A 27855-nucleotide genomic window follows, 5' to 3' on the forward strand; every position below is an offset into this window, starting at 1 on the left:
CTGCATGGGAAAGCAAGAAACGTAATTTCAAATTCTTTGTTTGATCAGTGCATGTAAAGAAATTGACAATAAAACCAACTTGACTTGACTTAACATTAGACAATCTTTGTCGTCTTATTTGGTCCTACCACGAGACTACACCCAAAATGCATTCTTCCTCTGAAGTTTTTGGTCTATGAGGCTACAGTAGGCCTACTATCTTTGCGCTGACTGACTGAACCATAGATAGAATTCTATGGATTGCTTGGACTGAACTGTATGCATTAGCAACACTCCTCATAAAGAAGTGATTCCAGGCAACAAGTGAGGCTAGTTGAAAAACTACAATATCCACAAGACCACCGGAAGTGACGCCACACTATAGACTTCCTGGTTACCCTGCAACTGCTGCTAACAGTCCAACAACTGACTTCTTGGACAACATATCTGTTAAAAGAACACAGGGATGTGAATTATACAAAGGCTAAGTACGTTTTAAGAATTATGGACATTCTTAAATGGTAAATGTACCAGAATAGCTTACTTTTGGTTACGATATTCAGGTAGATATGGCTAATTAATTCCCATGAAGTAGTAACAACTGTAAGTTATAGCCAACTTTGTTTACATGAAGCTGTCAGACTCTTTGCTGTCACCCACTCAGTCAGATCATGTAACAAAATTATCATTCTGTGTTAAGTAAATGCAAATGCAACAAATCAGTTATATCTTGTGTGTTTCGTGTGTGTTTAAAACGCTGTGTTTTGGCAGTGCTGCTAGCTATGTGAGCTAATAAACAGTGTATTAATTAGCATACCTAGAAAACCTTCCAGTGCATTGTGTACTCTACTGTACCATAGTGTTGAAGTTCATTATTGGGTGTCCAGCAGTGAAAATATGGTTATTAACTCAATGGTTTGATACCTCAGTTCCTGTGCACAGGAAGCTCTCGTTTATATAATGGACAATACATGGTACAACGTTGCGCCAAACATTTACAACGGGAGCAGCAGTATAATGCAAATGTAATCTGTGATAGATTGTAAACGAATGTGCCTGTGCTTTCTGTGCTTTCTTGTCATTATTTATTTTTCTTTTCTGTATGATTACTCATGTTGATGGTATTGTTTATATCCTTGTTATTAGCTATCATTGTTTTATTAGTTGGAATCAAAGATCACTTACTGGTATCACAAATGTAGATTTGAATAAAGACGATCATGTTCATTCATTGTGTTTAAGTGAAATCCCATTTTGTCACGTGTGTGTGTGCACAGTTGGACCTGAGCGACTGAGAGGACAGCGATGGAAGACTTCAGACGAACGTTTGTGCGTCTGTGCAAGGAGAACGGCATCGAGGCCCAGGAGTCGGTCCTGACCCACCTGCACGAGGCCCGGGGCGTGGCGGGGGGCACACCGGGGTCAGGGTCGGGCTCCTCCACCAGGCTGGACCTGAGTGGACACAGCCTCTCCACGGAGACGTGTGCCGCCCTGGGCAGGGCGCTGAGCCACGACACGGCCCTCACGGAGATGGTGCTCAGTGACTGCATGCTGAGCGAGGAAGGTGAGGCTGCTGGGGGCCGGGTCGTGAAATGGGTCAGTTAAGTTTTAGTAGTAGCACACGTCAGGCTGGTGCAACCACAGCTAGCCACTATTGTATTGATTGAATGGGTGTTTTTGTTTTTAGTGGAGTGGATTTTGCAAGAAGCATAGTCATTGCAGGGCATTAATAACCAATTACTTATTAATTTATGGGCTTTTGCTGTGGTTGTACAACCTGATGCCATTGCCCCTTATACAGGTTATCAGAAGGTGCAAAATGGTTGTAAAATGGCATCCTGATATCAGGATTATTTAAATCTCCAGTACCCTCCTGCCATGCCATAAGAGTTTTCAAGTTAACCATGTTGACAGTGGGTTGCTGAGTGATGTTCATGGATCAATGACGTTTTAGTAGCATGCCACAGCTAGCGCCAATATTGTATTGATTAAATGATTTAATGTTTTTGTGGATTATCTAAGAAGCATAGTCATTGCAGTACATTAATTACCAATTACTAATGAATTTATGGGCATTAAATGTGATTGTACCAACTGACGTCTGAGCGTCTGAAAAACGTCATTGGCCCATAAAGTACAAGTTATCAAAAGGTGCAATATGGAAGACATTTTTAAGTCATTTTTTTAAGTCGGTTGCTATAATGACCTGCTATAATTTACCTCCAAGAAGTGATCCCTCTTTTCCTAACCATCGCAATCAATACTTTTCACCTGCACTTACAAGCTCTCTCTTGTAGTTTTACTTCCACATGAAAGTGTAATTGATGTCATCAGATAATTACACACTTAAGTGATGCTTGATGCATGCTTGATGCATGCTTAATGCATGTGTTCATCATCCTTCAAGTGCTGACGAAGGAGTGTAAGATGTTGTTGTAGGTAAATTTAGCCAGCTACTTCCCTCCGCTTCACTCCTCAGGTTCCCCTTTGTCAAAACCAACATATTTAGGCTTTCATTTGTCCCCGAGTGTCATTTCCTTGCACTTCCATTGCCATTGCACTTTATGCCCTGTGTTATCTGCTGTTGTCTATGTGTTTATGCTGTTTTGCTAGACATTTAATCACCCCTTTTGGAGACAATAAAGTTGAAAGGTGAAGTCAAGTATCAAAATAGCAGTATTACTGCAATGTTACTGCATTATTAGTGCAATGAATGCAGTGTGTAAGACAAAAAATGTATGGGTGGGAGACGTGACGCCTTGTTTTTTCGTAACATTGGTTAAAAACCTACAAAACTGTTATTTTCCTTTAAAAAACAAATGTCAATGAAAGAAGATGTGGTACTTAATGTTTCATATTCGTCTTAGATGAGAAGAAACATTTTTGTTAAGATTTATGTAAAGGTTTATATGTCAAATTTCCTGCGGTGTGACTGTAACATTAATGAAACAATATATAATAATATATATAAATTAACCAACAACATTTTGAATAATGTATGAAGCATTTGGCATGATTGCATAAATCTTAACTTTAGATTAAGATATGTGAATGTGGAAAAAAACTCAAGACAGTAATATTAACTACAAGTTCAATTTCGTAACACAAATTGCGTCCTGTGGGGTGACATGTATGTCAATGTTTGTGAATGGGCAGCTGCAAGGCCAACTACAAGGGTCTTAAAGACTGGCTCCTAACCAGTCAGCACCTCAGTTATTGGAGAGTGCTGTGGAAGTTTAAGGTGACTCTTAACCTCTTAATATGTCTTCATATTGCAATCTTTCTGTCACACAATTCTTAGGTTCATTTTATGGTGTCCTGTGGTGTGACTGCTCTTATAGGAGGGAAAAAAAGTTTATTTTAATGAAAACACATATTGAGATTTAACATGATATCATTATCAAGTTAGCATGAGCTCAGATGTCAGTCATGTATACAAAAGGATTAAAATGGCCATAATGCAGTGAATTCCCTGTGGTGTGACTCCATTTTCCTGCGGTGTGACATGCCTATGCTATGTGTTGATGCAGGACACATTTTCCCAAAAATGGCAAAAATAAGGTGAAATTCCACAGACCACTGAGTGCTTTATTTTTTTCTATTTTTTTCCAATTTTTATCCATCATTTTTTTCAGGAATTTGAAAAACTTTTTTTTTTTTTTTGCGTTACGCCCTTAAACGTCAACCACCCGTATACAATGTATACGGAAACATTGCATTTTAATGCAGAATGCTGTATTTTCACTGCAATCCTGCAAAAAAACTGAAGTGTTGTGGAACTTACTGTTGTGTGTTGAAGTGTTGTGTCTGTGATGTGTTGTATTTATTTGCAGTTCACCTCCTCACCACTGGGTGGCACCCTTGTCACTCTCCGTGATTTTGTTCTCAATATTTTCATCCCAAACAAACCTAAAAATCATAGTGCCGACGTGACTCTTGACTCTTTTCTTGACTCTTGTCATTTAATTCTTCAGGTGCCAAACTGTTGATCAACAGCCTGTGCTCTAATGCCACCATCAGGTTCCTCGATCTGAAGGTGAGACTCAATGCATTGCTACGGTACCCACTAACCAAAGTGGGGAACCTTTTTCACTCGCAGGGCCACTTCAAATTCCTCTAAGGGTCGTAAGAGTCCTCCGAGGGCTGTACTATGAGTACAAACCAGGATTTCCCCTTGCACTTTAGGCCTATATTGAAGGCGGCCACCTTAACAACAGACCCCTCCTTCACTAGATCCCCTGAAAATATAACTTAATTATATTGAAAATGTAATTTTTAACATTCCTTTGCAGAACATGTCATATTTCATGTGAAAGTGCAAATCATTGAAATTAAACTGGGGACCGGATAAGACGGCCTCAAGGGCTGTAAACGGCCCTCAAGACATAGGTTCCCCACTCCTGCACTAACCATTTGACCATTTGAAGAGAATGAAAGGACATGAACACCATTAGCCACAGTTGGTGGTGTTGACTCAGGTGGTAGAGGAGCTGTTTGGCATCCAGAAGGTTGCAGGTTTGAGCCCTGCTCTGCCTGACCCCTACCCAAGGCTCCTCCCTCATAATGATGCAACACCTTCTGCTCTGCTACACTAGTACTCAGGCAAAGAGCTTGTTCAGGTACAATCTGATCTCCGCCGGGCTGGGGAACTCCACCCACTTTGTCGGGAATCAATCAACTTTGAGCATCTTCAATGATCCTGATAGAAGCGTATTCAAAACAGAGACGTTCTATTGGGACCAAGAAAATGTTTGGTTTAAACTAAGCAAACCAAGGGAGGTGGGTCAACCATGCCGTTTGAGAACGTTAGTTGTTATGCTCTTGGTCAGACCAAGTCTCGGAAGCGATTTGAAAGTCATGATGATTGTGATGGAGTGACCATCACTAGGGTTATGGGTGTGTTCTGACTAACATGCCAACGAGCCTGGCTCTTTGGTGTAGCGGTCAGAGCCCCAGTTTACTACCCCAGAAGGTCTGGGTTCGAGTCCCAGCTGGGCAACTCTACTCCCCTTCGCTACAAATGGTGTCAGAAGTGGGATGGTACCGTGAGGCCATCGGAAGCGTACCCATTGTGTGTGAGCCGTAATTCCATGTGAAGGACCACCAGGATTAGTGACCCCGGTGTGAGGGACCCCAGTGATGGGTGAAGCATTGATGACGGGGCACACTGGATGGGAGAAGCATGATGGGCAGTTGCGTGAGGGACACCGTGAGTGTGTGAAGCGCACGGGTGCGCTTCCCGAAGGGGAAGGCAGTGTGATGGAGTGACCATCACTAGGGTTGTGGGTGTGTTCTGACTGACATGCCAACGAGCCTGGCTCTTCAGTGTAGCGGTCAGAGACCCAGTTTACTACTCCAGAAAGTCTGGGTTCGAGTACCAGCTGGGCAAATCTACTCCCCTTCGCTACAATGATAATCAGGCTACCTGGCGCCATCGATGTATCCTTGAGCAAGTTACTTAACCCAAAGTTGCTCCTGGTGGCAGAGTGGTACCCTGTGTGGCAGCCACTGCCACCGGCGTGTGAATGTGAGTGTGAATGGGGGAATGTGAGGCATACAATGTAAAGCACTTTGAGTGCTTGAAGGAGTGAAAAGGCGCTATAATGCAGTCCCACTAACCAATAGAATGACCATTTTAAGAAAATGAAAGAGTGTTTATGTCCTTTCTTCATCAAAGGCGTCTGTAATTTAAAACGCAGGATGGAAAGTACATGTATGAGGGGCTCTTAATTAACACAAGCCTGGTAGAAAAGACAAACTCACCAACCACTTTGACGCATTACATTAGTGAGTGTGTGTTTGGCCAGTGAGGTTAAGCCATTTTACTTCTGTGTTTAGGTGTTAAGTTGTTTTGTGTATCACTGTTAAGGTGTTTACTTTTCTTAGGGAAACAACCTGAGGAGTTCAGGAGCAGAGGCACTGGGGAAGCTACTGGTCCGCAATAAGACAATACGCAGGTGAGGCAAACTCATAAACACACTGCCCCGACAGTACTGTATCATGTTTTAAAAAGAAAGTAAAAGCAGCTTTATTTTCACATCCCTTTAGTTATAGTTAGTTATCTACCATCTATAATACTTTCTAAATTGTAGTGTCCCCCAGAACTGTATCCTTCTCAACACACGCCCCCGTTGAGAAATTTATTTCAGAGCATCCACATGTACATATAGAGACATGATAAACATGTACAATAACACGGCTGTCAGTATAAGGCCTATACTACACAGGTCAGGAGAACTCGATGCCCTTCGCTCCTCTGCCACAGTCCAGTGTGCCTGGTCAGTCCCTGGCAGAGGCAGTGCTGGCAGCACAGAGCAACCCGGCATCGTGTACATGTGTAACTGAGCCTCCACTTCCACTTCAGAGACTATTCAAATGTCCCTTGACCTCATCACAATCCTCCCAACGCCCACTTCCGACTTGCACTTCCGACACTATTCAAATGCCCCTTGGCCTCATCACAACCCTCCCAACGCCCCCTTGATCTCATTCCAAGCCTGCCAACGCCCCCATAAAATAGGCTAATGGCCCCCAATGGCAACTGAGCAACCGTGAGCTGTAGAACCTCTGTTGAGAAACACTCATTTATAAAGACATAACAGACATGTACAATACATGGGTTTCCCGTTTGTAAACAATCTCTGTCTGTGCACCCCTGGCTGCGCACTCTTCAACCTCTCATTGTTGGAAACTGCTGTCACTGAAAAAAATGAGCTCACATGGTTGGCTGTCAGCATCTTGCCCCACCTCACAGCGGGAGTGTTTGTAAATGGGAGACCTACATACAATCAGTGTTGCCAGATGTGTCTGATCAAATCCCGCCTAAAAAGGTTCTAAAAAAAGCCAAAATGCGCTAAATTCCGCCCAATTTAAACAAATTACATTGATTTCTATGGACATAAAACTGCAGAAAAAATGGCAGATTTTTCCTGTTTTTACCCACAGACGGTCTTGCCAAGCAGTCCAATTCGGCGGGTAACCGCCCAATCTGGCAACACTGCATAGATAGAGTATACACACCAATACACAGGTCAGGAGAACTCGACGCCCTTCCCTCCCCTGCCACAGGCCAGTTTGCTTGGTCAGGTCAGTCCTTGGCAGAGACAGCGCTGGCAGCACGGAGCAGACCGGCGTCTCGTAAATGTAACTGAGCCCCGACTTCCACTTCCGACACTATTCCCGTACCTTGGCAGAGGGCCTGGGCGGGGCATATTACACCCTGACTGGAGACCGGCCCATTCTTAAAGCCATGTGACGGTAACATAAACTACCCCCCACCACTTTTACACACACACACACACACACACACACACACACACACACACACACACACACACACACACACACACACACACACACACACACACACACAGGGAAACTGACAGGGGGGGCAAAGGGGTCACTTGTCACGGGCCCAGGGAAAGAGAGTGCTCAGAATTGGATCCTCATTACATTGTATTGATTGGGCTTGGGGCCCTTTCAAATGTCTTTGTCCCGGTCGCAGCCAAAGCTGTCAGCAGCCCTGCAAGCACACGCACACACACAGACACACATACACACACACTTACGTCACACACACCTCTGTAATACTTCCGTTGAGGCTCTAATGTCTTGTCTTGTTGTGTTGGCCGTGTTGTGCAGGCTGGTCCTGGAGTGGAATGCGCTGGGGATGTGGGACGAGGCGTTCTCCATGTTGTGTGAGGGACTGGCCACCAATAGCAGCCTGGCGCAGCTGGACCTGCGTAATAACCAGATCACCCACCAGGGGGCAGCAGAGCTGGGCATGGTGCTCAAGAGGAACAGCACACTGCAGGAGCTCGGTAGGCACACGCACAGCTACAGCTCTAGGACCATTTAAGCAACATTGAACTGAGATATACACAGTGAAACTGAACAAATGACAGACATTAAAAGTTATACCCCAACTGTATATATTTTAGACATCAGCACAATTGTCCTCCTTTTGGCTCTATATTACTATTATACTGTATACACCTCCATTCAAGAGGAACGGTGTCCTGCAGGAGCTCGGTAGGCACAGAGCTGCAGTGCTTGGACCGTATATGCACCATTGATCATTTGTGACAATACTGTAGAATGAAATAATTGGCTCTTGTACCATTAACGAATCGTGTGACATTTTGTTCTGTATGTTCAGTTTTGTCATTCAAATTCTGTTTCCCTCCCCTCTGGCCCCCAGACCTGCGGTGGAACAACATCGGACTGCTGGGGGGCCGCGCTCTTCAGGAAGGCCTGCAGCAGAACCGCTCGCTCATCCGACTGGAGATGGCGGGAAACAACGTGCCCAGCGACACCATCAAGGCCCTGGGTAATGCTCTCTCATTAACAGCCATTGTTAAAACCATAATTCTTCCAAAAGTAATGTTAAAACCATAATTCTGACCATCATCACTAAGTACACAATTATCAATGTGTCAGTAATGTCAGACCATAATTCTGCCTTGCCCTCTCCTCTCCAGGCCATGCATTGCAGACACATTAACTGTCATCACTAAATACATATGTAGTCTATCATTGCATACAGTACATGTCATTATTGCATTGCATTATTCTGCCCTCTCCTCCAGACCAGGCAATCAGCCATAATGCTGACAGGATGAACACAATGAGGGAGAGCCGCACCAAGACACAGGTGCTCTCCAAGGAGATCCAGACCCTCAAGGACCAGAAGAGCCGGCAGGTGAGGCATGCTGGGAAATTGAGTCTTTTTTTTGTTTTGTTTTTACTTTCAGTGATATCACCGATGACTATGGACTATGGTCTAGGCCATTATATCCTTTTTAGGAGAATAAATGGAGAAAAAATGGAGTTCAATGGGAAAGTCACACCCATTTAGCAGAGCAGAGTTGATCTCACTTCATTGAGTTGGTGACACCTGCTACGCGTTATCTTGTTTTACCATGTTGAAAGTCTTTGGTGATATCTCCTGTGAACTGCCCAATCTAATGTGCAATACTAACGGTAATAATTTTACCTTTTGCCAAAAACTGTGTATTTAACTTTTATGGACATGTTCTTCTCATGTGTTGTAACTTGAATGCACTTCAGTCACACTCACACCAGTAAGCGGTTGGTGTGTGGGATTGTACAGCTTAGCGGGTATACTCTGTTGCTTCCATTGCTCGTGTCGCTCTTGTTATGAACAGCGACTCTATGTAGCTTAGGTCTCCTCTGGTTTGTTCGCTGGGTAGGTATTGGTCAGTGAATACTCACCTTCTTCCTGCTGTGTCTGCAGTATCTGAACCTGATGGACACCATTGATAAGCAGAGGGACGAGATGGGCCGAAGCAGCAGGTCAGAACTCAGGCATCTGAGAGAACTACACCAAAGAAGCGTATAGGAGAGAAAGATACTTCAGGCTCGTTCTTTTCTGGTATCCATGTGATGTCGGGTGAACGCCCCTTTAGGAGACCTTTGGTTAGGAGACCTTTGGAGTCTTGAGGTTGAGAATAAATGGAGTTCCCTTAGCGCTGTAGATGGCGGTAGCGCACTTCTTGTGCAAACACCACAAAAAGAGAAGAAGAAGGAGGGGACAACGCCCCCTTAGGAGCCGAATTTGAGCACACTCTTTTGCATTGGATAGGCAGAGTTTGACATGTCTTTCTCACCTATAGGATTCTTTGACAATACTGTAACTTCCACCTCAGGCCATCACATCATTTGGGTTGGAAATTAACCCTAAAAAAAAAACAAACAAAAAAAAACCTTGAACCCATTCACTATAGCAATACAATATGTTACAACTGTATAAACATATTTAGTGATTAGAATGTACAAATTGTGAAATTACCGGTACATTATATTACATTGCATTTCACAGACCCAAAGCGACTTATAGGCCTAATTGAAGGCATACTCATAAACACACAGATGCACAACACGTCACCCTGGGACTAGGACAGCTCAAGCACTAGTGCATGTAATGTAGCAATGTCATGAAAGAACGTCTTTACTGTACGTACCTTATTGTCTCCTTGCCACAGGAATGCCAGCTTACGGCTCGGACAGCTCCATGAGGCTCTGAACGACAGGAAATCAGCTGTCAACTCACTCACAGCAAAGTCAGTTATTAAGACTGTTTCATGAGAATATTATTTGATTGAGTTGATTTAGTTGATTGAGTTGAGTGTGTGTGCGTGTGCGTGTGCGTGTGCGTGTGCGTGCGTGTGTGCGTGCGTGTGTGTGTGCGCGCGTGCCGGCGCGCACGTGTTTGTGTTTGTGTTTGCATTTATGTCTTGTATCTATGTATATTTGTGTTTGTGTGCATTTGTGCTTGTTTGGTTATGCACACCTCTATCTATCTATCTATCTATCTATCTCTATGATCTAATATTGTGATGTAGAAGTAAGGGAAAAGTGTGTGTGTGTGTCTGCAGGCTGCACATGTCGGAGGCAGCTCTGGCCCTGTCGGAGCAGAAGGTGTAACCTATTATACTACTACTACTACTATATAGTGATGTGTGTGTGTGTTTTTCTGTGTGTGTGTGTGTGCGTGCGTGCGTGCGTGTGTGTGTCTGCAGGCTGCACATGTCGGAGGCAGCTCTGGCCCTGTCGGAGCAGAAGGTGACTGCTCTGGGGGACCAGCTGAGCCGTGTGCAGCAGGAGAGGGCGGAGCTAAAGGAGAGGCAGGCCAGAGACATGCAGAAAGAAGTTGAGGTACTACACACACACACACACACACAAACACACACAAACACACACACACACACACACACACACACACACACACACACACACACACACACACACACACACACACACACACACAGTAGAGGCAGGCCAGAGATATGCAGAAAGAAGTGGAGGTACTACACACACACACACACACACACACACACACAGACACAGACACACACAGACACACACAGACACACACAGACACACACAGGAGAGGCAGGTCAGAGACTTGTAGAAAGAAGTGGAGGTAACACACACACACACACACACACACACACACACACACACACACACACACACACACACACACACACACACACACACACACACACACACACACACACACACACACACACTGCCCGCATCAGTTACAACTTTTTGGTTCTCGAGCACTCAGACTTGCGGCATGAACACGCCGACTGGTTGCGAGATTAGGTGCGGGAACTGGCACAGGCATGTCTCTTAGTCGGCCTGAACGTGCCAACTGTGTGAATATTTCTATGATCCCCTTTCAGGACAATACCCTGAGGGAAGCAAAACTTCATAAGGACCTGCAAGCTGTTACGGAGAGAAACCATCATCTCCAGCACAAGGTACTCTCTCTCTTACCAAGGTACTCTCTCTTATCAAGGTACTCTCTGTCTTACCAAGGTACTCTCTCTTATCAAGGTACTCTCTGTCTTACCAAGGTACTCATTCTTATCAAGGTACACTCTCTCTTATCAAGGTACTCTCTCTTATCAAGGTACACTCTCTCTTATCAAGGTACACTCTCTCTTACTAAAGTACTGTCTCTCTTACTAAGGTACTGTCTCTCTTATCAAGGTACACTCTCTCTTATCAAGGTACACTCTCACACTCTCTCTTAGCAATGTACACTATCAATGTACTCTCTCTTATCACGGTACTCTCTTTCACTCTCTCTTGTCAAGGTACACTCTCTCTTACCAAGGTACACTGTCAAGGTACACTCTCTCTTATCAAGGTACTCTCTCTCTTATCAAGGTACTCTATCAAGGTACACACTCTCTTACCATCGTACTCTCTCTCTTACTAAGGTACACTCTCTCTTCTCAAGGTTCACTCTCTCTTACTAAAGTACTGTCTCTCTTACTAAGGTACTGTCTCTCTTACCAAGGTACACTCTCTCTTACCAAGGTACACTGTCAAGGTACACTCTCTCTTATCAAGGTACTCTCTCACACTCTCTCTTTGCAAGGTACACTATCAATGTACTCTCCCTTTTATCAAGATACACTCAGTGTTTCCCATACATTGAGGAAACTATGGCGGCCCGCCATAGTTTAAATTTGGCCGCCATAATTTCCGAAAATGTTAAAAAAAAAAAAAAAATCCTTTTTTGTTAAAAACGATTTGAATTACGATTTCCTTCGCATTTTCCTCCTGGAGTAAATACATCCTATAGAGAAAACCACAAGTGCTTGAAAGACAGAGGGATCAAAAGCCTAGTCCAGAGATACTCTAGAGCAGGGGTACTCAATTAAAAGTCCCGGAGGGCCAGTTTTTCAAAATTCCTCCCAAGAAAGGGCCGGGCCGGGCTGACACGACACGACCCCCACCAAAAAAATTATATATATATATATATATATATAAAAAGATAAGGCCTTTGTAATCACAAAACACACGCACTCACACCCACAGCAGATATTTAGTTTCCAGTGACAGGATGGGAGAACATTTCTCTCATAAAGGGCCTGCATTTTTCTGGAGCACTGTGGGGTGAGGTGCCTGCCTTGCTGTCATTGCCACCCACCCTTCAGTATTTTTTTTAAATGACATAAGATTATATTTTTTAAATGACATAAGATTAGCCTATATTTGCAGACTACATTCATAAACATTTATTTCTTAGTGAGAAAACCAATAAGCCTGAAGATAACACTTTTCAAACAAATGTTGCTTATTATGACTTTGTTTATGCAGCTCTCACATGCATAATGAGAATCAGATGCAATAATGGACCCAACAAAGAGGACACATAGATAGGAGGACACCAGGTTTTGCCAACAAGAAAATGGCACATTGATGCAATGTTGATTAAATGCAACAGCCAATAATAAATCATCAAGTTGCTCATAACTTTGTTTGAAATCTTATGAGGGGCTTAGCTTTCAAAACGAACTATTTGGGGACTGTTTAAAACTGTGAAAAGTTTATCAAGCAATTCGTTTTTAAGTAGGCTACCCCTAGTTAGCTGCCAGCAGAGCTCAAACACAATTTGCCTTCATTTGTGTTAGCAACTAGCTACAGCTAGTGCTAAACCAATTCGAAGTCCTAACACACTGTATGCAATGAAATGTGGACCATTACTTTCAAAAACGAGGCAAAGAGAACTTTGTAAATAATTTATTTACAAGTTCTACCGTCCTTCCCTTCTGTAGTCTACCTCACAACAGCCTCTGCCACCCTCATAGTCACTTCTGTTTGGAGCCTGCAGGGAGAAACTGATTGAGGGGGCGGAGACACGGCACGCATCGCCCTAGCGTCTGTGGCGCGATTTCAAAATAAGAGCCGACAGCGCGATCGGACCAAAAAAAAAAAAAATTTTTTTTTTTTTTTTTTTTTTTTAAATTTTTCAAAATTATTCGAGGGCCACAAATAGATGCCCCGCGGGCCACAAGTGGCCCGCGGGCCGCTATTTGAGTATGGGGGCTCTAGACAGTGATAAGTCATTCTAGTTCATTTCTGGTATCCACTTTCTGTAGGGTGAACGCCCCTTTAGGAGACCTTCGGTTAGGAGACCTTCGGAGTCCTCAGGTTGAGAATAAATGGAGTCCCCTTAGCACTGTAGATGGCGGTAGTGCACTTCTTGTGCAAACACCTCAAAAATAGAAGAAGAAGGAGGGGACAACGCCCAACTTGAGCACACACTTTTGCATTGGGTGAGCGTGTAGCAACCCAATGTAAGTAGGCGGCTGGATGTGAGTGCCCGGATATCCGCCCGAGTATTTGCATGCATTTGCATTCATTTCCACCATCAGGAATGCTTTGCGGTACCACAGCTACCCTATGTGAGTCGCGCTGTGTCGCCTGACTGTCCCTTCTATAATATGATAGCCTACCGTAACAACTCGGCCTCGGACCCCGCCGCAAATATCCACCACACACCACCACGGGTCCTCTAGTGTTGTGACCGTTTAGGATCTTTTTTTCATATCCAATACTTGCACATTAAGAGTGGCAATTCCATCATGGATGTTTAAACGATAGGGAATTTAGGGTGGCCAAACCATGCCATGTCATGAAGAACGTGCATCACATTATTTAAACAGCTCGTGTAAACAGTTATCCTGAGTGCCCGTGTCTTTTTGGAGATCGGAGGCTTGATGAGCAAAGAGATGGAAGAGAAATGTGTTGTGCGCGCGCGCACACCTCTGCACAATATTCAACGGACACGAAGCTGGCTCCAATATTTCAGCGTCCCGTTTGATTCTGTACTGACACTTTTAAGTTTACGTAGCACAATCAAATGAATAGGCTATGTCTAAATTATAGGCTCTAGTCTCCAATGTGCCTAGTTTCACGTGTTGTTGGCATCACCAAATAATCTGCACAATATGCGGCATAACTTTTCGAGTGCTACATTTAGACCGGGTAAAGTATCGAGCATGGTCTGTCCCTTCAATAATATTAAGAGTGTCCCGTAACAACTCGGTCTCGGCCCGCGCCGCAAGTATCCTCCACCACGAAGGTCCTCTGATGTTGTGACCGTTTTAGGATATTTTCATATAATACAGAAATAAGAGCGTGCGCGCGCGCCTCTGACTCTAGACACGGAGGGAGAATGGCTCCAATATTTAGCCTATATTCAGCGCCCAGTTTAATTCTGCACTGACACTTTTAAATGTACATGGCACAATCAAGTAGGCTATGTCTAAATGTAGGCAGGCTCTAGTCACCAATCTGGATTTGTTGTTTCGGCATCACCGACAATAATGGCACAATATGCGGCATGGTTTCGCGTGTTGTTTTTGCACCACCAAATAATAACTACCTACACAATGTGCGGCATAGCTGCTGTTTTCTAACTCAGGGAGAAGGCTATGCCCAGATAGCCCTATTGGATATCCTGATGTTATGTTTCACTAATGTAAAGTGTAAAACTCAGAAACTTTCCGAGTGCTAGCTACATTTAGACTGGGTAAACTCGTGACTTTAATGGCTTCCGAAACGGGCTATTCCAGTGTCTGTGACAGTGTATCTATTTTAGACTATAGTCTTGTGCAAAACTTTTTATTTAACATTGCGAATGGGCAGGATGATTTGTTAGACACGCACGTGCTTCAGAGCAGCTAGAACAAGGTGACAGCAGTTTTCAGCTCAGTCCTCCTGGATAATAAAAACAAAATAATGCTGACGAGAAAGTAACGCCGTTATCTTTTGATGGATTCCCTTTGGGTGCCCGGTTGAGAGTTTAATTTTCACACCCAAATCAATTCGGTTTTAAGTTACAATTTCATTTTTATTATTATTATTATTATTATTATTTTGATGTTATTGGTCACCGGGCCTACTCTTTTGATTGGGAGATCAATGAACTCTCTGGTATCGCCGAAACGGCGATGTGCTGTGGGCTCTTTACGCACGCACGGCACCTAGGCCTATGTATGTCCCTTCCATCTTCAGTCAGACTCAAATCGGACCGAAATCAAGTAGCTGAGGTTAAACTGTCGTAAATACACGACCGGAATCGAGTAGCTGAGGTAAAATAGACGTAAATACTCGGGCGGATATCCGGGCACTCACATCCGGCAGCCTACTTACATTGGGTTGCTACAGGGCGGGTTAACTTGGGTTTGGGCAGGGAAGCAGGAAGTGGGGTGCTCCGGGTGCTGGACAACAGACGCAGCTGCATCATAGCCTTTCTACCTACTGCATCACTTGTGTATTAGGCCTACCCTAAATTCAGACATAGTTTTTTTCCTCATTATTATTCTAAAATAGAAACACAAAATATGAATATTTTCTACTTTTTTAATACTTATAAGTAGTTTGAAATGTGAATGCAATTTTGGTTCGAAATGAGTGATTAACTTTTAGACCCCAACCAGACCGGAACACTGGTGTAGAACGGTGCAGCCAGTGACGCGGGAGAGATGTTTGTTTTGTTTAGCTTGTGGTGTCAAGGTAGTAATAAATGTGGTATTAACAGCGATATGTTGGCTTGCATGCATCAACATACACGGTCTTAAACCCATTGGAGGAGCTAACTTGTTGTGAAGAGAAGTCTCATCACTTTGGTGATCAAACACGGACCAACTAAGCAAGGAATTGGGTGAATTTAAAGTGCGACGGTAGAAGGGAATGTCACCAAAATTGTGCATCGTGTCAGGTAAGAAGTGACTTTTGTTCCTTGCGGTGGAGATTGGATTCGTAGTAGCACATTTGTTGGCTAGGTCTTGCCTATTTCTGGTGATGTCTATCTTAGCCTCGAAGTTTGCTATGGGGTGAATCTGTAGCACAGCCGATGTTGTGCGTGGCTTGTCTATCAACTGTTGCCAAAGTTGAATTGCCGCGGTGTGAAATGGCTGTGCTATTGTTAGATGTTTTGGACTTTTGTAGTGGTGGCGATTTGTTCCTTTTGCCTCTTGCTGCTGATTTGACCACCGTTTAGCCTATGGCCTACGTCAAATGCAAACTAAAGGTGGCTTTCACACTCTCCCTGTATCACCAGGAAATGGCACGAGCTACTTTGGCGCATAGCCTACTTCTCTCGCCGGTGGCACAAACTCTTCGGCCGTCAGAGTGTAATCACATTCGGGAAGCAGTATGCCTGTCTGTGTGTCGTGCGTGCTTTTGTGCGCGACAGGGAGACAGGGCAGTTGTCCTGATCGTATGCATCTTGAGATACACAGTCGCAATTGCAAGACAATCTAAATTGTTTGAAAGCCTCTCACAAGTGCATCGCATAGCCTAGTCATGCATTTCTACTAATTTCACACATTGTAGACTGCCCATGGAGAAGAGAGAAACTGTCACGGCAGCGCGATTTGCTCTTGAACACGCCCTCACCTCCACATTAGGTGCGCGTTTCCCTTCCGCAAGAAGAACTTAATAATTTTGAAGTGAAATGTTAAGCAAAAAAGGTAAAATCTAGTCATCCTTGGTTAGGCTACATAAAACATGAAGAAGTTAGTCAGATGGGATTCGCCATTCTTCATCCTAAAATTGATTAGAATGCAGGAAATTGCATCTAAAAAACACATTTTTTTTTTCTGGGAGAGGACTCCCAGAGCCTCCGCCGACCACAGCACCCCCTGGTCAAAATGAGTTCCTGCGTTCCTGGGTTTGGGAGCAATATAAAAAAACTTCAGAGAAGGGACAGTTGGGATGAGTTTACTAACACTCCCCAGGCTTTGTTTTACAGTTGTAATGAGTTAGGTGACAGGCCTTCATTGACACAGCAGAGGAGACATCGGGCTGCATATAGAAATGAATGTGTAATGAATGTGAATATAGACATAAATGTGTAATATGTTGTTCAGCCCTTTTAATGGAAGGAATTTTGAAAAACTGGCCCTGTGACCAGCACCCCTCATGTAGAATGTGTACGCCTATGTGTGTGGGGGAAAAGGCATAGCCTACCCTCTTAGACCCTTTTTGTCTATGCGTTACACACAGTGATCTTAAATTCTTATCTCTGCTCCTATTTTGTTTTATTATTGTTTTCATTATATAGACCCCTGCATGAGGGACAAATGAAACTGTGTTGTAAACAGAAATGATTCACTGTACTGCATTTTTTGACAATGACAATGTACTACTATTATACATGTCATGGGTAAAATGGGTAGCCTTATTTCTCATGTAATTTCTACACATTCTGCGTGTGAGAATGACCTTGTTCTCTCTCTCTCTCTCTCTCTCTCTCTCTCTCTCTCTCTCTCTCTCTCTCTCTCTCTCTCTCTCTCTCTCTCTCTCTCTGTGCCAGGTGGATGAGTTGGAGCGCAGGTGTAAGCTGCAGCAGGAGCACGTGTTTGAGCTGAAGCAGGAGCTGACCAACACCACAGCAGAGTTGAAACTACGCCTCACACAGACCGAGGGTTAGACACACACACACACACACACACACACACACACACACACACACACACACACACACACACACACACACACACACACACACACACACACACACACACACACACACACACACACAAACAAATTTGAGATTTGGCCCCCGTCCGGCCTGAATTTGACATCCCCGCTGTAATGTAATGTAATGTAAATTTGCTTTGTGTGTGTGTAGAGCGTCTGGACATGGAGAAGAGGCGATCTAAACAGGCGATGGTGGACATGGACGCCCTCAGACAGAAAGAGGTGAGGAAACGGCCACTGCCTTTTTAAATACCATGAGAACTAGGGATGCAAATTATCGATTAATTCATTAATTGTTAGTTGATTGCCTTATCGATCGACTTACGATTAATTGATCAGCAGTGTTTTTCCTACTAAACAACTAAATCTAAAAATTACAATTAAAAATTGAGATAAAATACTACATTTAAATTAATTCTATTTAAAAGGTGATTTAAATATTCACACTATTTAGGCTCCTCTTCACATGCCCATTTCACCTGGGTCTCTTGTCAGTTGGCTTGGCGATTAATGTTTTTTAAAGGTGCACTGTGCAGGAAATGGTCAAAAGGGGTACTGCAACTATGCTATAACTACTGCATTGAAGCTGTGCTGCCAATTGGCAAATTTGACCTTTTCATGAAAGTTTACTAAGTAATAAACACATTTTCTAGTATGGCCCAAGTACAGTCATTTTTGCTGCTAAAAATGTCTATTTCTGTAAATTCAGAATGGTGGACCATGGAGAAGATCCCCCTTTTCATGTATGAAAAGTGCAATTTTCCCAGTATAATGAAAACTTAGAATTTGATGGTGGTGCTAAGTATTCATGAAAAAGTAACATTAGAGAATGGGTAGCATGAATTCTGGATATAAACAACTAAAAATCTTACACAGTGCACCTTTAATTGATTAGCACATTAATCGATTAAAGTCAGTTAATCGATTAATCGTTTGCATCCCTAACGCGAGAACATGATGTGACGTTAATGATGACTCTGCTCTCTGTTCCCTCGTTCATCTCTGTGTGTCTGTCCTGTGCGTCTGTCTGCTCATGGGCATTGCTACCATAACTCATAAGCGAAAGCAAAAGCCCACCTAGGAAACTCCAACTCCCATTGTCATTGTGACACAGCTATCCACAGCACACAAGTGCTCACTGCACACAACGAAATTGCATTTATGCCTCATCCGTGCAAGGGGGCAGCCCCCAATGGCGCCCCAAGGGAGAAGTGTACTACAGAGCACTGGTTAATTACTCCCCCCCCATCAACCTGGCAGGTCGGGAGTCGAACTTGCAAGCTTTGAGCTACAAGTCTGACGTCCTAACCGCTTACCCATGACTAGGGCTCTGAATTCTCTTTTTTCGTCATCAGCCAAAAGGGCTAGTACATAGATGTTAATCTTGCTAGCCAAACAAACACTCACAAAATGGGTCTTTTCTACCAGCCAAACTGAAATTTCACCAGTACTTGGCTGGTGGGCTGGAGTCCTGCCCATGACTATCATGACGATCATCTTTTTTTTTGCCTCAAGCAACAAGGAATGCACTATTCTATATTCTATGACTACCCAAAGGTGCGTACTGTATGCATGGCTGTTGCTGAGTTGTGTTGCGTTGTGTTGTTCGTTGCAGGTGGATCATGTGACTCGTCACCTGGAGGACGTGGAGAGGAAGACGCAGGAACGGGTCCTGAAGCTGGAGGGACAACGCATCACACTGGAGGAGGTGGTCACAGCTTTATATATATCTCTCTCTCTTCTATCACTCCATCCAGCTTGAGGAGGTCACACCTTTATCTCTCTCTCTCTCTCTCTCTCTCTCTCTCTCTCTCTCTCTCTCTCTCTCTCTCTCTCTCTCTCTCTCTCTCTCTCTCTCTCTCTCTCTCTCTCTTCTATCTCTCCATCCAGCTGGAGGAGGTCACACCTTTATCTCTCTCTCTCTGTTTAGCTCTCTTCCCTCTTCTCTTTCTATCTCTCCATCCAGCTGGAGGAGGTCACACCTCTCTCTCTCTCTCTCTCTCTCTCTCTCTCTCTCTCTCTCTCTCTGTCTCTCTCTCTCTCTCTCTCTCTCTCTCTCTCTCTCTCTCTCTCTCTGTCTCTCTCTCTCTCTCTCTCTCTCTCTCTCTCTTCTATCTCTCCATCCAGCTGGAGGAGGTCACACCTTTATCTCTCTCTCTCTGTTTAGCTCTCTTCCCTCTTCTCTCTCTATCTCTCCATCCAGCTGGAGGAGGTCACACATTTATCTCTCTCTCTCTTCTATCTCTCCATCAAGCTGGAGGAGGTCACACCTTTCTCTGTCTGTCTGTGAAGCTCTCTTCTATCTCTCTATTATTTCACTCTATCTCACTCTAAATATAAGTTCCTCCTCTTTCTCTTCTCAGCCTCTCTCCTCTGTCTATCACTCCTCCGTCTCTCTGCTGGGAAACCAATGATGATGAACATGTCGTTTTTTGTGTGTGCGTGCCTGCCTGCCTGCCTGTCTGCCTGCCTGCCTGTCTGCCTGTATGCGTGCCTGTGTGCGTGCGTGCGTGCCTGTATGCGTGCCTGTGTGCGTGCGTGCGTGCCTGTGTGCGTGCCTGCATGCATGTCTGCATGCGTGTGTGCGTGCATGTGTGTCTTTGTCTGCAGGAGCTGAGCAAGGTGAAGGCAGCAGGAGTAGCGGAGAGGGCCCAGGCGGAGGAGGAGCTGGGGAAAGTACGGGCCCAAGTCAGACTGGAGGAGGTGAGGAGCAGGGGAGGAGGAGGGTGAGGGCCCAAGTCAGAATGTAGGAGGTGAGGAGGAGGAGGAGGGTGAGGGCCCAAGTCAAACTGTTGGAGGTGAGGAGGAGGAGGAGGGTGAGGGCCCAAGTCAGACTGGAGGAGGTGAGGAGGAGGAGGAGGAGGAGGAGGAGAAGGGTGAGAGTGAGGGCCCAATTCAGACTGGAGGAGGTGAGGAGGAGTTGGGGAGGTTGAGAGTGAGGGCCCAAGTCAGAATGTAGGAGGTGAGGAGCAGGGGAGGGTGAGGGTCAGGGCCGGATTATCCATAAGGGCCAGTGGCACAGTGCCCAGGGGCACCAAGCAATTACAGCCAGTTAGGGGGCACCACATGACACAAACTTCATAAGTATTGTTCATAAGGGGGGCACCAATGAGGTGTAGTGACCAGGGGCACCACAGTGTCTTATGGCTCATTCTTTTGAAACTCGATTGTTGGAAACTCTCGTTTAACATTAGTGTTTTCAAACATTTGTATTGTCCCCAGCCGTTGCAATAGAACGCATTTACAGCGGTTGTCGGAAGAACCGACAGCCGAGTTTCAAAAGAATGAGCCATTAATACGGTCCTGGTGAGGGTGAGGGCCCAAGTCAGACTGGACTCCTTGCTTTTCTGTTAATAAAGGCAAAAAGAAACCCCAAAAGAAAGCACATGATTGCATACATCATGGTCAAACAACAGCAACGGAATAAAAAAAGTTTAAGCCATACCTGGCTGGAACAAATAAATCCTAGTGCTGCGAGTGAGGTCAGATGATTCCTTTAAGTGAAATGAAACTGGCTAATGCAAGCAAGTTGCTACAGCATTGATATGTACTATTAAAATGCGTCATCACATCTTGCTTATACAGCAGTCATTATGCAAAACATATTCATGGCAAGCTGTCCTCAGTGCAGGGGTTACTTGGTTGGGCACACAATATCTCAGGGACAGTTGTCAGCCCCACCTTCAGAAAGTCATAAGCCTCCCTCAAACTCATGTTTTTTAAACTCATGTGTCTAACAGCTGATTTTACTGATTGACCTCTTTGATTTACTCTTCACTTAAGTATCTCCAAATAACTTACATTATTTGAAACAGTTTCTCTTCAATGCACTATACTGTTGTAGGTACCTAACATTATAGTAGCTACCTAACATTAATAGAGTTCCAATTACACCAATGCTACACCAAAATCAAATAACAGCAATAAAGATGTATGCAAATTGCATTTAAATTGTAAAAACATGTTTAGCCATGTTTTTTTGTAGCCCCTGCACACAGCAACAGTTTTGTCTATTTCCCAAAACGTTCCTAAATGGATATAGTATGTAATTTTGGTACAAAGCTCTTCATTTTGAAATGAGTTAAGATTAGTCTGTAAATAACAAATTTACCTCACCTGTATTTCTTCCTTTAAATGCAGCAACAAAACTTGAGCGGCCTTGAGGAGAAGCTGCGTGTGCTGCGTCAGGGTCGTGACGAGGCCCAGCACCTGTGTACGCAGCAGAAGCAGACCGTGGCAGACCTGCACGCCAAGCTGGGGCAGCAGTGTGTAGAGATGGACGCCCTGAGGAGACGCATGGACGAACTACAACAGGTGAGGGTGGGGGGATGGGAGGATGGATGGCTGGACTGGGGGAGAAATGGGCCCTGGGCACCTTTGGCTTAAAGGGCCCCCTCGTAATTAGTGGCGCAGAACTGACTCACCGGTGGGCCCTGCACTGTCGTGGGCCCCTATTTTCAGAGATGTAAATTTTTTACATTTCTGAAAATAGGGGCCCACGGGGGTGCAGGGCCCACCGGGAAATGCCTGGTATGCCAGATGACTAGTCCAGCCCTGGGGAGATGGATGGGGGGATGGATTGCTTGATAAATGAAAGAGAGGATCTATCGAGAAATTGTTAGATGGATAGATGGGGACGCATGGACGAAATGCAGCAGTTGCACTACAAAAAATGAAAATGTTAGCAAGCTTCTTTTTTTGATAACTACTAGATGGGTGGGTTGCTACTAAACATAATCTCACTATATTTATATAGTGACAATAAAAGTCTACTCTACTCTACTCTCTCTACTAGATGCATGATAAGAAAAAGAATGGAGATTGAGCTCTGTTTCTGGATGGATGGGTGGATAGTTTGGTGGGAAAATGCAGGGATAGATGGTTTATATGGTTGGAATGGAAAGTAGATTGATCTGTGTGTATTGATTGATAGATACAATAGATCAGGGGTGTCAAACTCATTTTGGTCCGGGGGCCGCATACAACCCATGTGGACCTCAAGCGGGCCGCATTAGTAACATCATCGCGAAAAAAAAAAACGTAAAGCAGAGGATTAGTGTTCAGTACTATCACGTTTTAAGTGTGTTGAATATGTAGAAAGCGATGCAATACTGATAATCCTATGCAAAATTTCCTTGACTTCATTCATTCATTGCCAACCGTCAATGAATTAAATATGGGACAGTTCATTTTGGCAGGGGGTCTGGGGGTTCCCCCCAGAAAATGTTGTATTTCTTAGATGTCATTTCCTGCATTTTCACACATTCTAACATCCCGTTTCCAATTTCAGCTTAATAGGAACCAATACAAATCCAATTATATTTATTATTTAATTACAACCAATACCAATACAATACGAATAAGAAGTATTAACATGTTATCTCTATATATGAGGTCTATAATATATGAGCTTTATCAAATGCCTGTTACAGTACAAATTCACCATTTATAATAGAAGTGTGATGTGCACTTTACTACATGAGGGACCATTGGGTTAATGTCATGCAGGTATCGATTTTGCCCCGTAATTGCGCATTTCTGTTATTTCATTGAAAAAAAAAAAAAAGTTAAAAAAAATTTTTTTTTTTTTTTTTTACATTCGGGCCGGATCGAACCCTCTGGCGGGCCGGATGCGGCCCGCGGGCCGTATGTTTGACACCCCTGCAATAGATAGTTAGAAATCGATAGATAGATAGATAATCACTTTCTCTCTCCCCTCTCCGATCTCTTCTCTTCTCCTCTCCTCTCCTCTCCTCTCCTCTCCTCTCCTCTCCTCTCCTCTCCTCTCCTCTCCTCTCTCCTTTTCTCCTTTCTTCTATTCTCCACTCCTCTCCTCTCCTCTCCTCTCCTCTCCTCTCCTCTCCTCTCCTCTCCTCTCCTCTCCTCTCCTCTCCTCTCTCCTCCTCTCCTCACCTCTCCTCTGCTCTCTCCTCTCCTTTCCTCTCCTCCCCTCTCCTCCCCTCTCTCCTCTCCTCTCCTCTCCTCTCCTCTCCTCTCCTCTCCTCTCCTCTCCTCTCCTCTCCTCTCCTCTCCTCTCTCCTCCTCACCTCTCCTCTGCTCTCTCCTCACACCTCCTCTCCTGTCCTCTCCTCCCCTCTCCTCCCCTCTCCTCTCCTCTCCTCTCCTCTCCTCCTCTAGGACTTGTCTGGTAAGGACCAGGAGAAGGTGGCGGAGGTGTCTCGTGTGCGTGTGGAGCTGCAGGAGCAGATTGGTCACCTGCAGGCGGAGAGGACGGCACAGGGAGGCCTGAAGGAGAAGATCTCCGCCCTGGAGAGAGAGATCAAAGGTCATCATTTATGCCATTATACTGTATAATATAATATAATATAATATAATATAATATAATATAATATAATATAATATAATCAATGTAATGTAATGTAATATGATATAAACCAGGGATGGGCAACTGGAGACCAGAGGGCCACATGCGGTCCAACTCGTCATTCAGTGGGGCCCTTAGATAAAACATAATTAAAGACATAAATGAATAATGACCAGATTTTTCAAAACAGGACTGAATTAAGCCATTGTAATTAAATTGTTGGCAGATAGAGAACACGAATTAAGCTAAAATATAGGCAGTCAGTGAGCAACCAACTGCATCATGAGCTATGTCAGTTGCAGTCTGATCCCTGGTCATGTGGCCCTCTGATGGTGGCGATGAAAAAATGTGGCCCTCCGTATCATGAAAGTTGCCCATCCCTGATATAAGAATTTAAAGGTGCACTGTGTAACATTATTAGTAGTTCATTTCCAGAATGCTGTCCATTCACAAATGTTACCTTTTTAACAAATACTTACCACCAAGATTCAATTCTAAGTATTCATTATGACTGGGAAAAAAGCATTTTACATATGAAAAGGGGGATCTTCTCCATGGTCAGCCATTTTGAATTTCCAGAAACAGGCATTTTTAGCGGCCAAACTTACCGTCCTTTGGTCATACTAGTAAATATTGGTTTATTATTTATTAATATTCATGAAAAGATCAAATGTGTCAATAGGCAGCACAGTTTCAATGAGCAGCATAGTTGCAATACCTACTCTGGCTACAATCTTACACAGTGAATCATTAAATTAAAAATAGATAATATAATGTTATTTTACCCCATATCTATTTTTTATTTTATTCAAATGCAACTATCATGTTATTATTATGGTAATTTTTTGGCAGCGTGTTAGCAGTTAGCTTTTCAATCCTCAAATGAATCCTCAAACCAGACGTTGCCTCTTGTTGTTTTAATCTCATTGTTGAGTTGCATAACTGCACTGATTGTGATCTGGTGTTCAATGACATTCCTGCTCTGGTTGTCATGGTAGTAGCTAATGGCATTCTTGCTCAGGTTGTTATGGTAATGGTAGCTAATGCCATTCTTGCTCATATTGTCATGGTAATGGTAGCTAATGCCACTCCTGCTCTGGTTGCTGGGTGATAGTTGGTATTGACATTGCTTTGCGTTGCGTTGGTGTTGTCAGTATTGAACAGCGACTACCATGGGGTCGTACTGGACAACAAGAGACAACAAGGTGTCCTCGCCTTAAACCAGAAGTTGCAGTGTTGCTTTATCACATTGTTTAGTTGCATAACTGCATGGATTGATCTGGTCGTCAATGACATTCTTGCCCAGATTGTCATGGTAGTGGGTTGCTATTGACATGTTTTGATGGATTGACTTGATTGTTGTTTTCTTTTGCGTTTCTTTTTCTTTTTATCGTCACTGACAATAACTGTCATTGATAGCCAGTGCCGAACTCATGCTGTATTAGGGTCAGTGACGTTTCAGCTGTAGCACACATCAGGTCGGCGCAACGACAGCCAGTGCCACTATTGTATGGATTATTTGTTGTGTTTTTTTGTTTTTAGTAGCCTATCTAAGAAGCATATTCATTGCAGCATATCAACCACCAATTACTAGATAATTTACGGGCATTAGATGCCGTTGCTCCACTTGACGTCTGAGCCCCAAAAAAACCTGTCTTTGACCCTTTAACATGTTTATCTCTTGTTGTTGTTGGTGTTGTCAGTGCTGTCCAGTAACCATCGGGAGGCCGTCCTTGACAAGGAGAGTGAGATCTCCTCCCTGCTGGAGCGTCTGCGCATGCGTGACGGGGAGATCCAACGCATGAGGGAGGACGAGGCCCAGAGAGCCAGCGCCCTGCACAGCGCCATCCTCACCTACGTACAGGGCTCCTCCATGGGACACTTCAGCCCCAAGAAGTGACACACACACACACACACACGCACAGGGGACAAGACATCAACCCCACACACACAGTCACCCACGCAGAAAACATCAAACCTGGTCTAAACGCCATTCTCACCTACGTACAGGGCTCATCCATGGGACACTTCAGCCCCAAGAAGTGACACACACACACACACACACACACTCAGGGGACAAGACATCAACCCCACACACACACATTCACCCTGCACGCAAAATCCCACACACAAACCCACATATGGCCACATCAAACCTGGTCTTAACGCCATTCTCACCACCTACGCGCACGGCTCCTCCATCGACCCAAGAAGTGACACACAGGAACCAGGAGGCTGCGCGCACACACACACACACACACACACACACACACACACACACACACACACACACACACACACACACACACACACACACACACACACACACACACTTGCAGCCCCTCTCCTCATGGCACCATGGGACCGCTATCCATGGCAGTCTTCCACCATCATGGGACCCCTCAAAGGAGTGACGCATGGGGGCACTTTCACCATCCCACACACACACACGCACACACACACGCACACACACACACACACACACACACACACACACACACACACACACGCATCCAGTTGGAGACGCACAACCAAACTCACACTTAGGCCCCAACAAGTGACCCATGGAGCGCCACTGATATTTGTGCCTGGGTCAAAATGACCTGAACATACACAATGTAATGGGGAGCCATTGAGCACACAATTCTGGGTTCAGGACTTGGTGGCCTGTTTGTCTCCTGACCCGCGCACAAGATTTGAGTTTTGTATTGTGTGTTTTAATGCAAGGAATTCATGTGGGCGTGCTGTGCACACATGTACATGCACACTGTGCTAATCAGTGAGAAGGGCTTATTTATTTGAAGAAAACTAGGGCTACATAGAACCTACCTACCACACACCTACCTATCGACGTACCTACACGTACCTTGCATCCTGGTTTCAAGTATGCTCTTTCAGACACTGCTTTTCTCGCAGAGCACTTCCAATAATAAACCAACAGTCATTTTAGAGTCCTTAGCATCTGTCATGTTTTGAGCAACATAGACGTTTTTATACCACATTGTATGCAGACGACAGAAGACTTTTTTGTAATTATGAATGGTGCTACTGGCTTTAAAATGTACGTAGTGTCAACTTGTGGGACATTACCTCACTGGACAACAGGAGCTTGATGATCAATGACATGCTCATTTACCGTATACAGTAGAACAGGGGTGGGGAACCTATGTCTCGAGGACCATGTGCGGCCCTTGAAGCGGTTTTATACACAATTTTATTGTTATGCAGCTTCATATGAAATATGATATATTTTGTAAAGGAATCTTAGAAATTCCATTTGCAATACAATTAAGCTATATCCAGGGGACCGAGAGAAGGTGGGGTCTGTTGTAAAAGTGGCTGCCTTCAATATAAGCCTCAAGTGCAGGGAGAAATCCTGGTTTGTGATCACAGTACGGCCCTTGGAGGACTTTTACGGCCCTTGGAGCAATTTGAAGTGGCCCTTCGAATGAAAAAGGTTCCCCACCTCTGCAGTAGTACTGTAGATATCCAGAGCAATAATTATGTGCTATTTGAGCCACTGAATGATTAAGGCTTAAGGAGATTTGTTGGGATTTCACAGTGTCATTTTGTCTTATTCTGATGGTCCTAAAAGCTTGAAGTTTGATACACTTTGTATGTGGTGAATACATACGTAATTGTTGTTTTTTTGTATATTTTTGCACTTGCTTTTTTTAATTAATAAAAAAATGTGTGTTTTGCAGACGTTGTGGTCTGGGAGTTGTGCTTGTAAG

At 44.2% G+C, this 27855-nt stretch overlaps 1 protein-coding gene across 1 annotated transcript; it reads left to right on the top strand.

Moving 5' to 3' along the window:
* The first annotated feature begins 376 nt into the window (after positions 1-376).
* lrrc45 (leucine rich repeat containing 45) lies at positions 377-27826 on the top strand. The gene is made up of 18 exons (XM_063221938.1): positions 377-467; positions 1257-1543; positions 3954-4015; positions 5866-5936; positions 7621-7799; positions 8180-8308; positions 8568-8680; positions 9236-9294; positions 9984-10061; positions 10521-10656; positions 11193-11270; positions 17630-17741; positions 17948-18018; positions 19412-19504; positions 20407-20499; positions 21937-22110; positions 23935-24082; positions 25825-27826. Exons 2-18 carry the CDS (start codon positions 1285-1287, stop codon positions 26019-26021), a joined length of 2052 nt encoding a protein of 683 aa, XP_063078008.1. The 5' UTR covers positions 377-467; positions 1257-1284; the 3' UTR covers positions 26022-27826.
* The last annotated feature ends 29 nt before the right edge of the window (positions 27827-27855 follow it).

This window comes from Engraulis encrasicolus, chromosome 17, assembly GCF_034702125.1.
Source record: "Engraulis encrasicolus isolate BLACKSEA-1 chromosome 17, IST_EnEncr_1.0, whole genome shotgun sequence".
Taxonomy (NCBI): domain Eukaryota; kingdom Metazoa; phylum Chordata; class Actinopteri; order Clupeiformes; family Engraulidae; genus Engraulis; species Engraulis encrasicolus.

Coding starts and splice junctions, on each gene's coding strand:
- lrrc45 (XM_063221938.1), top strand. CDS start 1,285: ATGGAAGACTTCAGACGAACGTTTGTGCGTCTGTGCAAGGAGAACGGC. Junction 17,742..17,947: donor ACGCCTCACACAGACCGAGG/GTTAGACACACA, acceptor GTGTGTGTGTAG/AGCGTCTGGACATGGAGAAG. Junction 24,083..25,824: donor CCTGGAGAGAGAGATCAAAG/GTCATCATTTAT, acceptor TGGTGTTGTCAG/TGCTGTCCAGTAACCATCGG.